Source organism: Pollachius pollachius, assembly GCF_949987615.1.
Source record: "Pollachius pollachius genome assembly, chromosome: 18".
Taxonomy (NCBI): domain Eukaryota; kingdom Metazoa; phylum Chordata; class Actinopteri; order Gadiformes; family Gadidae; genus Pollachius; species Pollachius pollachius.
Genome location: NC_136951.1, coordinates 18,640,691 through 18,654,615, shown reverse-complemented (window position 1 = coordinate 18,654,615; position 13,925 = coordinate 18,640,691). Strand labels below are relative to the sequence as shown.

Sequence of the window (13,925 nt, the reverse complement as noted above, 5' to 3'; positions counted from 1 at the left end):
CAGTAACCGCAGTGTAGGCTGTATATATATATATATTAACGGCTTTAAACAGTGACTGGCAGGTCGCCACCCCCTGTAAATTAATGTTTTGAGAAGCTATGTAGCAAATCTATGCATACATTGTTTCTGCAACGCATCACGTTCACGCAGTAACACGGGGTTGTTCATTAAGTCTGGTTTACAGTGTCAGCATTGCCACGGTAACAGTATTTAGCATTGATAATGATGCATTCACACAATGACAGACTTTAGACTGTTAAGACAGTCTGTTAAGACAGTTTAGACAGTATTAATAATAACGTAGATGTGGTATTTATAGAATCAAAAATCTGTCTTTATTTTACTTGTATAAAAAGGAAGATTCCAATGTATAGTTTACAGTTACTCTAGATATATATTTTGGTGTATATTCGCCAAAAGCAGTTCAACATTTGAACACCCAGTTTGAATAGCACGGCGCCGTTTATCCTTTTGTTTCCGACACCTGATGTCAGATCCTGGATGACGGAGGAGACCTGACCCACTGGATCTACAAGAAGTACCCTAACATGTTCAAGAAGATCAAGGGCATTGTAGAGGAGAGTGTGACTGGGGTTCACAGGTGTGTAACACACACACACACACACACACACACACACACACACACACACACACACACACACACACACACACACACACACACACACACACACACACACACACACACACACACACACACACACACACACACACACACACACAGCACTGGCCATAGGCTTTATCTTATGAGTAAAGGTTGCCCTCTAGTGGTGAAGAAACTGTTACTGCATGTTTATGCATCTATTAAATAAATTCACTCACTGTTAGTTATTAATTATTGCTAAAGACATTAATCAACAAGGTCTGTGTGTGTGTGTGTTTGTGTGTTGTCTCCAGGTTGTACCAGCTTTCTAAGGCGGGGAAGCTGTGCGTTCCAGCCATGAATGTCAACGACTCGGTCACCAAGCAGAAGTTTGACAACCTCTACTGCTGCAGAGAGTCCATCCTGGATGGGTACGCACGTTTAGACCCCCCCCCCCTGTAAACCGCTGCCACGGCAGTTCCTATTCATTTCATTCATTGTAAAACAGGTTTCCAAGTTTGACCATTTATTTAAACAATAAGCAGCAGTCATCGAATTAATAACAAAAAAGCAAAAAAGTTACAGCAAAACAAGGAGATGGAAAGACTTAAAGATATATATATAAGGAAAATAAGGACTGAACCAAATGTTTTAATCTTCAGAAAACTATGATGACACACAAGGAGTATGTGATAGACACACAACGAACCGGGTAGGACTGACATTGGAATGAACCTAATGTCCATTTCATGAGTCAAGGTGATACAGACACTTTCCCTTGTTATAAGGGCCATTACTATGGCAGGGTAGTCATGTGGTCGAGGGTGATTCACGTTCCTCCTGTGCTCGATGCATCCTTGGAAATGCTCTCAACCCCTCCCCACTTACCTATCTGGACCTGAAGCCTCTGGTGATTGCTTTGGATCAAAGCGAGGCTCAATGGCTGAAGAGTAAAACAGAATGGTGTTTACGTGGTGCAGTACTGTAGTAAAACACGCTGGGGTTGATGGTGTACTGTACTGCAGTACTGTAGTAAAACACAATGGTGTTGACAGTGTACTGCAGTATTGTAGTAAAACACACTGGTGTTGAACGGGTTGATGGTGTACTGTACTGCAGTACTGTAGTGAAACATACTGGTGTTTACGGTGTGCTGTACTGTAGAAAAACACACTGTTATTCATGCTGTACTGCAGTACTGTAGTAAAACACACTGGTGTTTACGTGGTGCAGTACTGTAGTAAAACACACTGGTGTTTACGTGGTGCAGTACTGTAGTAAAACACACTGGTGTTGTAGTAGTAAAATGGTGTGTTGTAATGCAACACACCGCTGCAATACTGTACAGTGAGGCGCAGTGTAACGCCGTTGTCTGCAGTGTAACGCCGTTGTCTGCAGTGTAACGCCGTTGTCTGCAGTGTAACGCCGTTGTCTGCAGTGTAACGCCGTTGTCTGCAATGTAACGCCGTTGTCAGGAGTGTAACACCGTTGTCTGCAGTGTAACGCCGTTGTCTGCAGTGTAACGCCGTTGTCTGCAATGTAACGCCGTTGTCAGGAGTGTAACACCGTTGTCTGCAGTGTAACACCGTTGTCAGGAGTGTAACGCCGTTGTCTGCAGTGTAACGCCGTTGTCTGGAGTGTAACACAGTTGTCTGCAATGTAACGCCGTTGTCAGGAGTGTAACACCGTTGTCTGCAGTGTAACGCCGTTGTCTGGAGTGTAACACCGTTGTGTTGATCCCCAGGCTGAAGAGGACCACTGACGTCATGTTCGGAGGCAAACAGGTGGTGGTGTGTGGATACGGAGAGGTAAGATCCATTCATAACACTGTAATAAACCTCTGCTTGTATCTAACAATACACTATGTGTATTGTTGTAGGATTATGAATATAGGTATAATTGTATTCCAATGTATTTTATTGTTATTTGATATCTAGGAATGTCGGTGTGTTCATTCATACTTACCACTAGAGGGCCCTGTAGAACCATTAGCATACACTACATAGTACATACAATAAAGAGCCTAGATCTGTGAAATATGAATAGTTTAGGTGTATTTTATCTTCATTATAAAACATTAGTTTTGTTTGCCGGTCCCCTACAGTTGTGTTTTTCGTGGAAACAGTCTATTCGTATAACATACGATTCAATGTGCCAGTGTTATGTATAAAGCATTCGTTGATCATTTGCATCCTTGAAATATAGAGCCCATAAACTATTATAAACCCTGCCACTGCAGAACCCCAACTCTAGTCCAACGCGCTGCACATAAAACAAGCCTTGAACGCTCAAGACCACAGCGCACGTTAAACCAGAGCTGCCTGCAAGCTCGCGGGCGAGAGGATGTGGTGTATGACGGATGCGTAGCTCAACTTTATTGATCCCCTGGTGGAGATTACTTTGCGGCCACACAACAGCGGAAACAAACACGCCGAAGGCCCATTTAACCCCAGCTGCTTACAGCCCGTCATAAACCAGGCTGACAGCAGCAGCCACTGAAGTCCTCTGCTCTTGAGGAGGAGGCCTTCCCCAGGAGGGGCTGATCTGTGGCCGCGCGTCTCCCGACGCGTCGGAGTCCGGCAGCAGTAGCTTGGCAGGCGGAGCGGCTCGGCCGGTAACCGCAAGGTTGCTAGTTCGATCCCCGGCTCCTCCTAGCTCAGTGCCGAGACGCCTCCCCCTCACTCGGGCCGTCGATGTGTGCATGAATGGGTGAATGTGAGGCCATATTGTAAAGCGCTTTGGATAAAAGCCATTTACCATTTGCCATGTGGTCCGCAGGTGGGGAAGGGGTGCTGCGCTGCCCTGAAGGCCATGGGGTCCATCGTGTACGTGACGGAGATCGACCCCATCTGCGCCCTACAGGCCTGGTAGGAGAACCCACCCCCGTTTGTCCGCAGTCTGTCCCCCGTGTGTCCCCAGTACTGCTGTCTGGTGCTCTGTGTACGCAGCCTGTTACTGACTCAAACGGCGGAACAGCACCGCCTGTGAGAACATGCCGTTCGGTCTCGTTGCAAAGTGCCGGGCTTTGGTCGCGTTCTACCCGTTCAAGGTCATTTGAAGCGTTTGAACCGTGTGTTGTTATATTATCAATATAACTGTGTTTGTTTGCTCATGAATCCGCCCCCGTGTTAAAATCGATTTGACTGTTGAGACTGTTGCATTAGATATAAAACATCACTACAGCAGCAATACAAAGGCATCGAAAAGTTAGTTCATGGTGTGTCATAGCAGAATGAAAGAACCATCTGGATCAAACATGTCTTCCTTGTTTCATCTCCTCCTCCTCCTCCTCCTCCTCCTCCTCCTCCTCCTCCTCCCAGCATGGACGGGTTCAGGCTGGTGAAGCTGAACGAGGTCATCCGACAGGTGGACATCGTCATCACCTGCACAGGTGAGCAAACTCTCACGTCTGTCTGTCTGTCTGTCTGTCTGTCTGTCTGTCTGTCTGTCGCTCTTCTCTCTCCCTCTTCAACCCCTCCCTCACCCTCTTTGTCCCTCTCTCCCTCACTATCTTGCTCAGCTCTAAGAAAAAATATACGAGGTCTTTATATCGACGAATGTCTCCGCCACTGTCTTTTACCAAAAAGCTTAGTTTTGTGACTAATGCATCCAACAGCGCTTCAATGATGTCTCTGTGTGTGTGTGTGTGTGTGTGTGTGTGTGTGTGTGTGTGTGTGTGTGTGTGGGGGGTGGGGGGGGGTACTTTAAAAACCATAAAACCCTGATCCGAGCTTCCAGTTAATGGGGCAGCAGATGCTTCACAGCGGTCCTCCGCCAGGACCCAGCGCGGGTGTTAATCGCCCGTCCACGGCCGGGCCCGGCCCAGGCAGTGCGTCCGCGGCGGGCCCCTAGCCGTCCATTAATCCAGCTCCGTAGCGGAGCACCGTGGGACACGTCCCCAAGCCCAGAGCCCCTCATACGGACAGAGGCTCTCTGTCTCCCAGTACTCACCACTTCAACAGCCCACAAGGTCCCCTCGGAAAGGGGGGCGGAGCTATGTGCTGCATGAGCCGCTAACGCTACCGGAGCTTGAGCTAGTGTATTGGCATATGCTAACGTAGCTGCGATGGTGGCCGTTCACACTTCACGCATCGAATACTACTGCATGCGCGGCGAGTTATCTGCTATTAAATACGAGTATGCGCCCAGTTGAGTCACACCGGAGGGACTTGATCTTTTATTAGATGTATTTAATATCCGTGTCTTGTAGAGGAATTTAATGAAAGCCAACGCAGAGGTTTTCAAAGTCACCTCATTAGGCAGGGTTTAAACAAGTGCATCAGAGTGGGAGTCAAACGACTCATTAGTTGAATGTGTTATTCTCCTTTTCAAACGAGTGATTAGAGAGGCACCCAGGTCATTAAGTAGATTGTATTGTGGTGGAACTCGCGCTCATTAAATAGAGTCGTGGTGAATGACATCCAACAGCTGAGCCCAGACATGTTTGTCAGTTTTAGTTTGTTTTTGAATCAATATTTGCTTAATATTTCCGAATACTTCAAATTAAACTGCGTAGCTTTATTGTAATTGGCCTGGGTGATAATGTATACGTTTTATATAAGCCCATGTCAGAAGATTGTTCAATCTTCCTTAAGTAAGTTTCTTGCTGCGTCCCGTTTAAAAAGTACATTAGTGTAAGTAGTTTCTGTTTCCCACGGAGACTTACTAATAAACCGGCCTGGATGCTGTTCTGTTGGATTAGTTTAATCCCAGCTGGGTGTAGATGTTAATACCGCGTATTATCCTGTCGTATTAATGTTGTTTAATTGAATGACCCCAACCCCTCCCCCATCCATCACTATTCTTCATTTCTTCCTTTCAACTTTTTCCTTTCTTCATTCTTTAGCTCATTAGTTCCCAAACTTCTTTGGCAGCCCCCCCCCTCTGGTTAAGATAAGTAACACTCCCTCAGATCAAATGAATTAACCCCTAGTTCAGCAAAGTGATTAAAATACTATTTAGGGAACGAAAGGGCTGTTCTGAAACTTGGTTGACAGTTTTTCCTCAAGTTTCCCCCCCCCCCAGTTTCTAGTGTGAGTGATCGGTCACTCTTCTGGGTAGTGGTGACTCAGAGACGGTCGTTGGTGCGTGGCGATGCATCTCTAATTGTGCATCAGTTCACCGGCCTGTGACGTTCTTCTTCTGCAGGGAACAAGAACGTGGTGGTCAGGGAGTATCTGGACCGCATGAAGAACGGCTGCATCGTCTGCAACATGGGCCACTCCAACACCGAGATCGATGTGGTCAGTCCCTCTCCTTCATATACAGTAGTGTGTGTGTGTGTGTGTGTGTGTGTGTGTGTGTGTGTGTGTGTGTGTGTGTGTGTGTGTGTGTGTGTGTGTGTGTGTGTGTGTGTTTGTGTGAGAGAGAGAGTTCCTCCTCACACCAGTGCTGCATTCCTTCGCCAGCTTGTGTGTGTGTGTGAGAGTTCCTCCTCACACCAGTGCTGCATTCCTTCGCCAGCTTGTGTGTGTGTGTGTGTGTGCGTGCGTGTGCGTGTGTGTGTGCGCGTGAGCGAGAAAGCACGTGCGGGCCAACGCGTTCCCATGGTGACCGCCGACAGCTTTGACGGACAGCCGGATCGTAACCTTGGGGTTGTGGAGGCTGGTCGGCCGTTGTCACGGTGACTGGAGAGCTCTCCACTGTTTGCAAACAAAGAATGGCCGACGTCACGGACTACGGCTCGGTTTAGCGTCAAAATAACGCCGGCCATAGTCCGTTTTCCCCAACTAGTACTAGTACTGGTACTACCAGCTAGTTTATTCAACCAACACAGCCAACGCAGTGAGGCCTAAACTTGAAACAGCTGTAAGATGGTTTCAACAGAGACGATCATTACCAGCGATACTTTGGCCATTTAGCACGTACAAATGTAGTACTCAACAAAACGGTAGTACACAACAAAACAAACAATCAGCATTGTTGGTGATGATGATGATGATGATGATGTGTTTCCAGGCGAGCCTGCGGACACCTGAGCTCACCTGGGAGCGAGTGCGCTCCCAGGTGGACCACGTCATCTGGCCCGACGGCAAGAGGATAGTCCTGCTGGCAGAGGTAACGCTCGCTCACTCGCTCACTCACTCACTCACTCACTCACTCACTCACTCACTCACTCACGCACTCACTCACTGTCTCACTCACTCACTCACTCACTCACTGTCTCACTCAGTCTCACTCACTCTCACAGTCACACTCTCTCACTCTCTCACTCACTCACTCACTCACTCACTCACACAGTCTCACTCACTCAGTCACACTCTCTCACTCACACAGTCTCACTCACTCAGTCACACTCACTCACTCACTCAAACAGTCTCACTCACACAGTCTCACTCACTCACTCACTCAGTCACACTCACTCACACAGTCCCACTCCACGTCGATCATGATGTTAGTGGTTCCTCATAATGTTAACATAAATAACAATGAAATACTACAGAAATGAGGTGTGTGTGTGTGTGTGTGTGTGTGTACATTAAGAGGAAGTAGAAATAATCTGTTCTGCATTGTTCCTGTGGTGACAAGCACACAACCGGTTATTGTTGTTTATTCTCACGACTCCCTCTCCCACCCACCCCACACCTTTATCCGCAGCCGGTTTCTGCTTCACATACTAACTACGGGGAATGTTTGCTCTGGCCCAATTCACTCCACTGCAATGCACCACCACATAACCAGTTGACTATTGGCTTCCCAGTATCTCCACACCTACACACACCGATACACCTCTATACATACAGTGTGTTTACATCTCTGCTCATTTGGGATCAGATGAGGTGTGTGTGTGTGTGTGTGTGTGTGTGTGTGTGTCTTGGCGGTAATCTCCCCTTTCCCCCTTTGTCCTCTTCAGGGCCGCCTGCTGAACCTCAGCTGTTCCACCGTTCCCACCTTTGTGCTGTCCATCACCGCCACCACCCAGGTAAACAGCCAATCAGTGATGGGTGCCAGCGGCGTGCTGTGTGCTTTGATCCAATCACCTGCTCTGACAGTCAAACATCATCCGTCTGTTTATTTTTCTAATTCAATACAAACATTTGATTTGATATCTGTAAGTGTAGAGCATTGGCTGATTGCATTTAATTGTCCTCTGGGTCAAATGTCTTTCTTTCAATGAGATTTAATGTTTGTACAGTCATGGCATTTGAGTAATGCCGTGCCTGCACTCGAACCAAGATAGTTATTTTGTTGAACTCTGTCCCTATATCTGTCTCTGTCCGTGTGTCTGTCTCTCTCACTGTCTAACTGCCTGCCTGTCTGTCTGTCTGTCTGCCTGTCTGTCTCTCAGGCCCTGGCTCTGATAGAGCTGTACAACGCTCCTGAGGGTCGCTACAAACAGGATGTGTACCTACTCCCCAAGAAGATGGGTAAGATAACTTCCTATTCTCAGTGCTCACTTCCTTACTGGTTAAACCAACCCTTTAGAGATGCCCTCCCTCTCTCCCTCCCTCCCTCTCTCCCACCCTCCCTCCCTCGATGCGTTCAGTCACAGCGCCACAGACTCATGCAGTTCTCTATTTTGGGCCATCATCTATAATACATCCAACCCATCTGAAATGAACCTGTTCTGAACCGTGGCTTGTGTTTACTTCCACATTACCGGTAGTCTGGCGGTCACTTTGTTTGTCAGTCGCCCCTCCTCGAGGGGGGGGGGGGGGGGGGAAACACAGCGGGCGAGGATACAAGAGCGGGGGAGAGAGACGGAGAGGAACAGGGGGAGAGACAGAGGGAGAGACAGAGGGAGACAGTCAAAAGTAGGTCACCTTGTCAAAGACTGTTGCTGTCTGCGGCAGCGGTTTGCAGGGCCAGGACCGAGTGGGAAGGAAGGAGAGGAAGAATTGTGCAACAGCGGAAGATGTTAAAATCATTTGATGATGATCAGGTTGAAGGTTTCAAACGAAGAGGAGATGACGATGATTGCCACAGTCTCAAGCCCTTTGAGACTAACTGTGATTAAGGGCTATATAAATACAATTGTCTTAAGTTGAGAGGCATGAGGAGTGAAGAGATGCAAAATAAACAATGCCTGCTCTCACAAGCCACATTCCAGACACCGCCGTGAGAGACTATTGAATTTGGTCGAGACTGCTTCAGCTGATGCAATAAGGAATGGATTCCTGCCGGCTCATAGCCACATAATAGAGCAATCGTTTATTCATTCTCTTTGTTTGTTCTTGGTTACTTTTTTTTGCTTGATCGTTCTTATCGTCGTTCCTGCAGTTATTCCCTGCTACCTTCCTGTCCTCATTCCTTGCCTCCTTCTCTCCTCTCCTACCCCCCCGTCCAGATGAGTACGTGGCAAGCCTTCACCTCCCCACCTTCGACGCCCATCTGACGGAGCTGAGTGACGAGCAGGCTAAGTACCTGGGCCTGAACAAGAACGGGCCCTTCAAACCAAACTACTACAGGTGATGACGCTCTGCACCCACAGCTGCTCAGAGACAGCACATCTGCCTGAGTGAAGCCCGCTCTCATCCTGTCCACGCGCAACACAAGAAAACACAAACGATAGAGAAACAGGACGCGTTCACGTCTTTCAGTGGCGCCGTGCCCTGCGCTTGAATTAGCCTTTGGGAAGCGGGACGGTTGTAAAAATGTGTGTTGTTTTAATTCGGGTCTTTCATAGCAGAGGAATACCGCCTTGTCGTGAACTTTTTTACCATATTATCATTCATTAAAAAGAAATGTAAAGAGACTTTACTAATCTGCTTTTCAAGTTCTGGGACACACTGGATGTGGAAATGTTTGCTCTATTTAAAGTTGAATTTGGACAACTGTGTTCATCGTTAAGCTGTTGTCCCATTAACCCTCAGAGGGCAACCCCCCTCCCCCCCCCGTCTGACATTTAATTATCCGCTAACTGACTCATTCGTCCTCCTCAGGTATTAGACGACGGCGACGCAGAACGGAGGAAACGCAGATACTCGACAAATCGCACCGAGCCAGAGGAGGAGAGGAGGAGAAAAGAGGAGGAGGAGAACAAAGCTTTACACACACACACAAGGGGAGGTGTGTGTGTGTGTGTGTGCTTTGGGTGGGGGGGGGGGGGGGTACCGTGACAGATTTGTAATGAGCTGAGGAGGGTGGACGAGGCTGGATTATTTTACCGCTTTTCCGCTGTCATACTATTTATTTACACTAGACGATTACAGGAACCCTTGTCAAAGCTGCTCCAGATGATAGACCACCCTCGACTAGCCCCCCTCCCCGCTCCGACCCACACCATACCCCTCAGATCAGTCTATTCAATCTCTTCACATCTCCAACATACATGTGTCAAGTCTTAGTGAGCCCTTTATACTATACTCCCTCGTTGTCCCCTTATTTTTAAGATCGTTTCGTTGGATGAATTTAATGACAATGAATAGGAAAAAAAAAGCTTAAACGTTGATTTATATTCTGTGGAGGATGAGGAGACCCTCTCGAGATTTCAGTTTATTGACGTTTATTTTCTCACCTTGATTTTGTACTCGTGATTTTGTTTGAATTCTCTTGTGATACAAGGAGGGGGTGGGGCTTAACTCAATGGGCGGGCTTATGTGGGATCTCAGGGTCCAATCATATCTGTCCTTTTTTTATTTGATGATTTCATTGAGATTTACTGTTGGTCATTTTGGTTGATTTCTCTTTTTGTACGCGTTCTCTTGTCATTTGCTTTTAGAGCGATTCAGAATGACTGGAAAATTGCTGACCCCTTTTTGTTATTCAGGTGGTCCTGCGTTCATCTGTCACTCAACCTCAAAGGCTTTTGTGATTGGTTATTTAAATTTCTCCGCTTCCCAAATGCTCAGTTGATGCCAGTGTTGAAGTGATTACAACTAAGCGTTTAAATTATTATTTTTTGGGGGTTTTTTTGTTTTATTTTTACACAGGGACCTTTTCTCCCTTCTTACCAAGCATTATTAAACTGTATTAGAAGCATGCAGGACGCAAGATCATTACAATGGGGTATATATTTAGATATTTATATAGAAATTACGATTTCTTTTAAGATCTTTTCTTTTTGTTTTGCTTTTCCTTTCGTCATCCAATATTGTTACCTTAAAAAAAATCTACTTCTATGTCATTATAAAGATAAGCAATTTAAATGTTCTATGATAATTCTATGTGTAATAAATGTAACACTCATTTCCAATACTGTGACAGAGAATATTAAGAGAGGGAAAGAAGGAGAGATTGATGACAATTGTACCAAGATTTTCTGCCAGTGTGGTACTTAAAGTTGCTACCCTTTCGCAGGGCTTTGTTTAAAAAGAGTATAGTGCCGTCAATATACTATACGATGATAAACTTGTATTTGTACCGCTATGGTCATGGGGTTTGGTGTTATAGAGGCCATGAAATGACAAACACACTCATACAGGTGTTAACTCTATTCCAAGTCATCTTTTCAATCCCACATGAAGTCAGTTTGTGTGTGTGGTTGTAGTGAGGGAATTTAAGTATAAATTCTTGACTATTATAATCAACGGTGTTAACGTCTTTTTTCGAAGCCTTTGTCCACGGCTCACTTGCATATTGAGGTTTGGGTAATCTGTTTTTATTTCCGAAAACCGCCTGTCTATAACCGTGTACAAACAAACGTAGACCAAAAGGTGAACCCCAAAAAAATGGATAAAAATAAATCAGTTATGGTTAGCGATCATTTCAATAAGTTTACAGGAGTCTACGAAATATCTTCTGACCCTTTTACACACATTACTGTATCGCCAGTTTTCTTATGTGATATCCGAGAAAAAAAGAGGAGACATGAAATTAAGTGGAATTTCAGAAAATGCAACACTGTGAAAAAAAAGTGCACAGAGGCGACCTTGCACTCCCTTACACCACGTTTTTACCAAGGCCTTGCCCCCTTAACGCCATATAAGGTGTCCCATATTTCCGAGCTTCCTGTTGAACCGCCCCTCATATGCCCATCACACTCTCCCCATCAAGGCTCCTCATTAAGCCCCATCTCTTAACGAGAGTTCATCTGATAATTGACCATTTCCCTTTTTGATATTTCCGTTTTTTTTATCATGGACTGATTGCGTTCACGGTTATAGAATTCACCATTCGTTCAAGTAAAAATAGTCTCTTTTTTTTTGTCTGGGAGCTGGTCTGTCCGTCAGTCCGTTGTGAGTCTTAACGTCTCTTGTTTTTGTGGAACACCTGCTTTGTGGCCAGTTCTCTGAGGACCCTATAGACCCTTTGGGGTGAGGTTCGGGGGGGTTGATTGATCCATTGGGGGTGTAACCAGGGGGAAAGACACCAGCATTGTGTATAGAAATATATTATATATATATAGAAATATATAAGATATACACACACCACAACCTGTAAAGTGTAAGAATGAGAGCAGAATCACCTTGTATTTATTTGTCGAAAATCCTCCAAAGTAGGCTACAAAACTGGAAGGAAATCTCCAAAAACTTGCTGTCTCAAGAAAACGTACATTTAAAATATTTCAAGTGATCAATCTAGATGATGAGCAATAATAAAAAATACAAAAACTCTGTAATCTAAAATGAATAAAAATGTAAAAATTGAACTTGTCTGTGTGATTTGTTGACGTCATATAATAGCGGCAAATGTTAACACTGTCAATTTTCCTGTCGGAGGTAGAAAGTGGAAGGCTCTACATTTTCCTACATGCCAATATGATCCAAGCGAACTATACGTATGTTTATAATACAATTAGTTTAATTGTAAATTTAAGTGGAATGAGATTGATTCTCCTAAAATTGTGTTTCTCTGTGAGTGTGTGTGTGTGTGTGGAAGAGGTGTGACTTCACATGCAGCTGTCAGTGTATATCATCACTACAATGACCTCATCAACCCCCCCCCCCCCCCCCCCCCCACACACACACACACACCCCTGAAGCTATGGCAATCCAACTAGGGATGTGAGACCAGTTATTTGGCCGTAAATCAATTTATTGTGGAGACATTAAACATCATTTAGACTAAGTGAAGTAGCACTAAGTGGTGTTGTAAGCTTTACACACACACACACACACACACACACACACACACACACACACACACACACACACACACACACACACACACACAAGCTAATGCTTGTCCCAATTCCTTTACTTGACACCATTTCGGTCACGGTATGCATCTTTTCAATACATTATTCATGTTCCCAAAGCACACACTGAGAAGCCTTTGATTATTATGACGAAGCGATGAGTAGATGGTAATTACATTTCGGTACATTCATAGTATTTCGATTCATGTGTCAAATAAATGCTTATTTTCAACTTCACCAGATCACTTTGGGCTAAATCACTGAAAGGGGAGACAACGTGAAATTGTGCACTCTCCAAGGGCTCTTTGGTTGGCTTGGGTTCTGAGCCCACATGACCTTACAGGAAGACGTGCCATAACTGCGTTTAACTGGGATCTGACCACACAAAAATTAACAAGTCACGAAGCACGCAGTCAAAGTCCTCGCCTCAGTGCCATCACCCTAACGTGTGGGTACCGGGACAGGTTTGAAAGGCACTGGGTTCCAAGCGGCAGCAGGCTAAACTAGGCAATCAATAAACTAGCAATTTATTGTACGGTCAAGTTCACTTATATTCCCCTATGTTGTGTGAAAAGTGGTTAAAGCAGATCTCAACTTTACAATCCAAGGATGTTTACATTTACATTTCAGGCATTAAAGAGGCGCTTTTATCCAAAGCGAAGAAAGATCAAACACAAACACACACGCACACAATCTCGCTCTTAACACACCATAGATAATCAATTAGTCAAGTCAATTAAGTGGAGAGGGGCAAAGACTGTTCTCTGGGGCTTGGAGATCAAAGTTATACCTTCACATTCAAGCAGCCGGGGTATGGTGAAAAACATCTGCCCTGTGTCAAGGATTTAAAATGTTGCCCCATGGGGCAATTTGTCAATTAGGATTCATCCGGTTATTTTATGTTATTTACGTTGGATGTCTTTAATATCTAATTAGCCTCAAGTACCATGCACAATAAGGTTAGGATGGGGAATGGCGGGTGGTACAGCTTCAACAAGAGGCCACCACTGCTGAATGCTTTACAGCTAGGTCGTACTATAATCACCACAGTGTATTCACGTCGTCTCATCGCATGAATAACAGCCATATTTCTTGCCCTTGCCCTCTGACATTGATTCATCTATTGACATTAGGGAGAGCTACTCCACGGATCAGCTGACGCGTCGCATCCAGCGGTAGACCAATCCCCCGCCCAGCCTGGCCCTTACCCCGCCCTCTCTGGCGCAGCGGCGACCAATCACAGCGGCCGTGGTGTGCATTCTCAACTTGGAAATCTTCTCGAGTCGATTCCAATTAGGACGACGA

At 45.6% G+C, this 13,925-nt stretch overlaps 1 protein-coding gene across 2 annotated transcripts in view; it reads left to right on the top strand.

The window, feature by feature from the left end:
* Positions 1-12,067, top strand: part of ahcyl2b (adenosylhomocysteinase like 2b) — a gene marked incomplete at its 3' end in the record, with an annotated part of 38,105 nt that extends 26,038 nt beyond the window's left edge. The window contains exons 7-17 of one of the 2 annotated variants that reach the window (XM_079755808.1): positions 495-601; positions 916-1,032; positions 2,346-2,409; positions 3,380-3,468; positions 3,922-3,992; positions 5,750-5,844; positions 6,560-6,658; positions 7,455-7,523; positions 7,890-7,968; positions 8,889-9,009; positions 9,484-12,067. In XM_079755808.1, coding sequence (XP_079611934.1) covers positions 495-601; positions 916-1,032; positions 2,346-2,409; positions 3,380-3,468; positions 3,922-3,992; positions 5,750-5,844; positions 6,560-6,658; positions 7,455-7,523; positions 7,890-7,968; positions 8,889-9,009; positions 9,484-9,490 — 918 coding nt within the window. Of the gene's footprint in view, positions 1-494; positions 602-915; positions 1,033-2,345; positions 2,410-3,379; positions 3,469-3,921; positions 3,993-5,749; positions 5,845-6,559; positions 6,659-7,454; positions 7,524-7,889; positions 7,969-8,888; positions 9,014-9,483 lie in introns of those variants that run through there. The other variant, XM_079755809.1, reaches the window with a different exon arrangement.
* Positions 12,068-13,925: the final 1,858 nt, after the last annotated feature.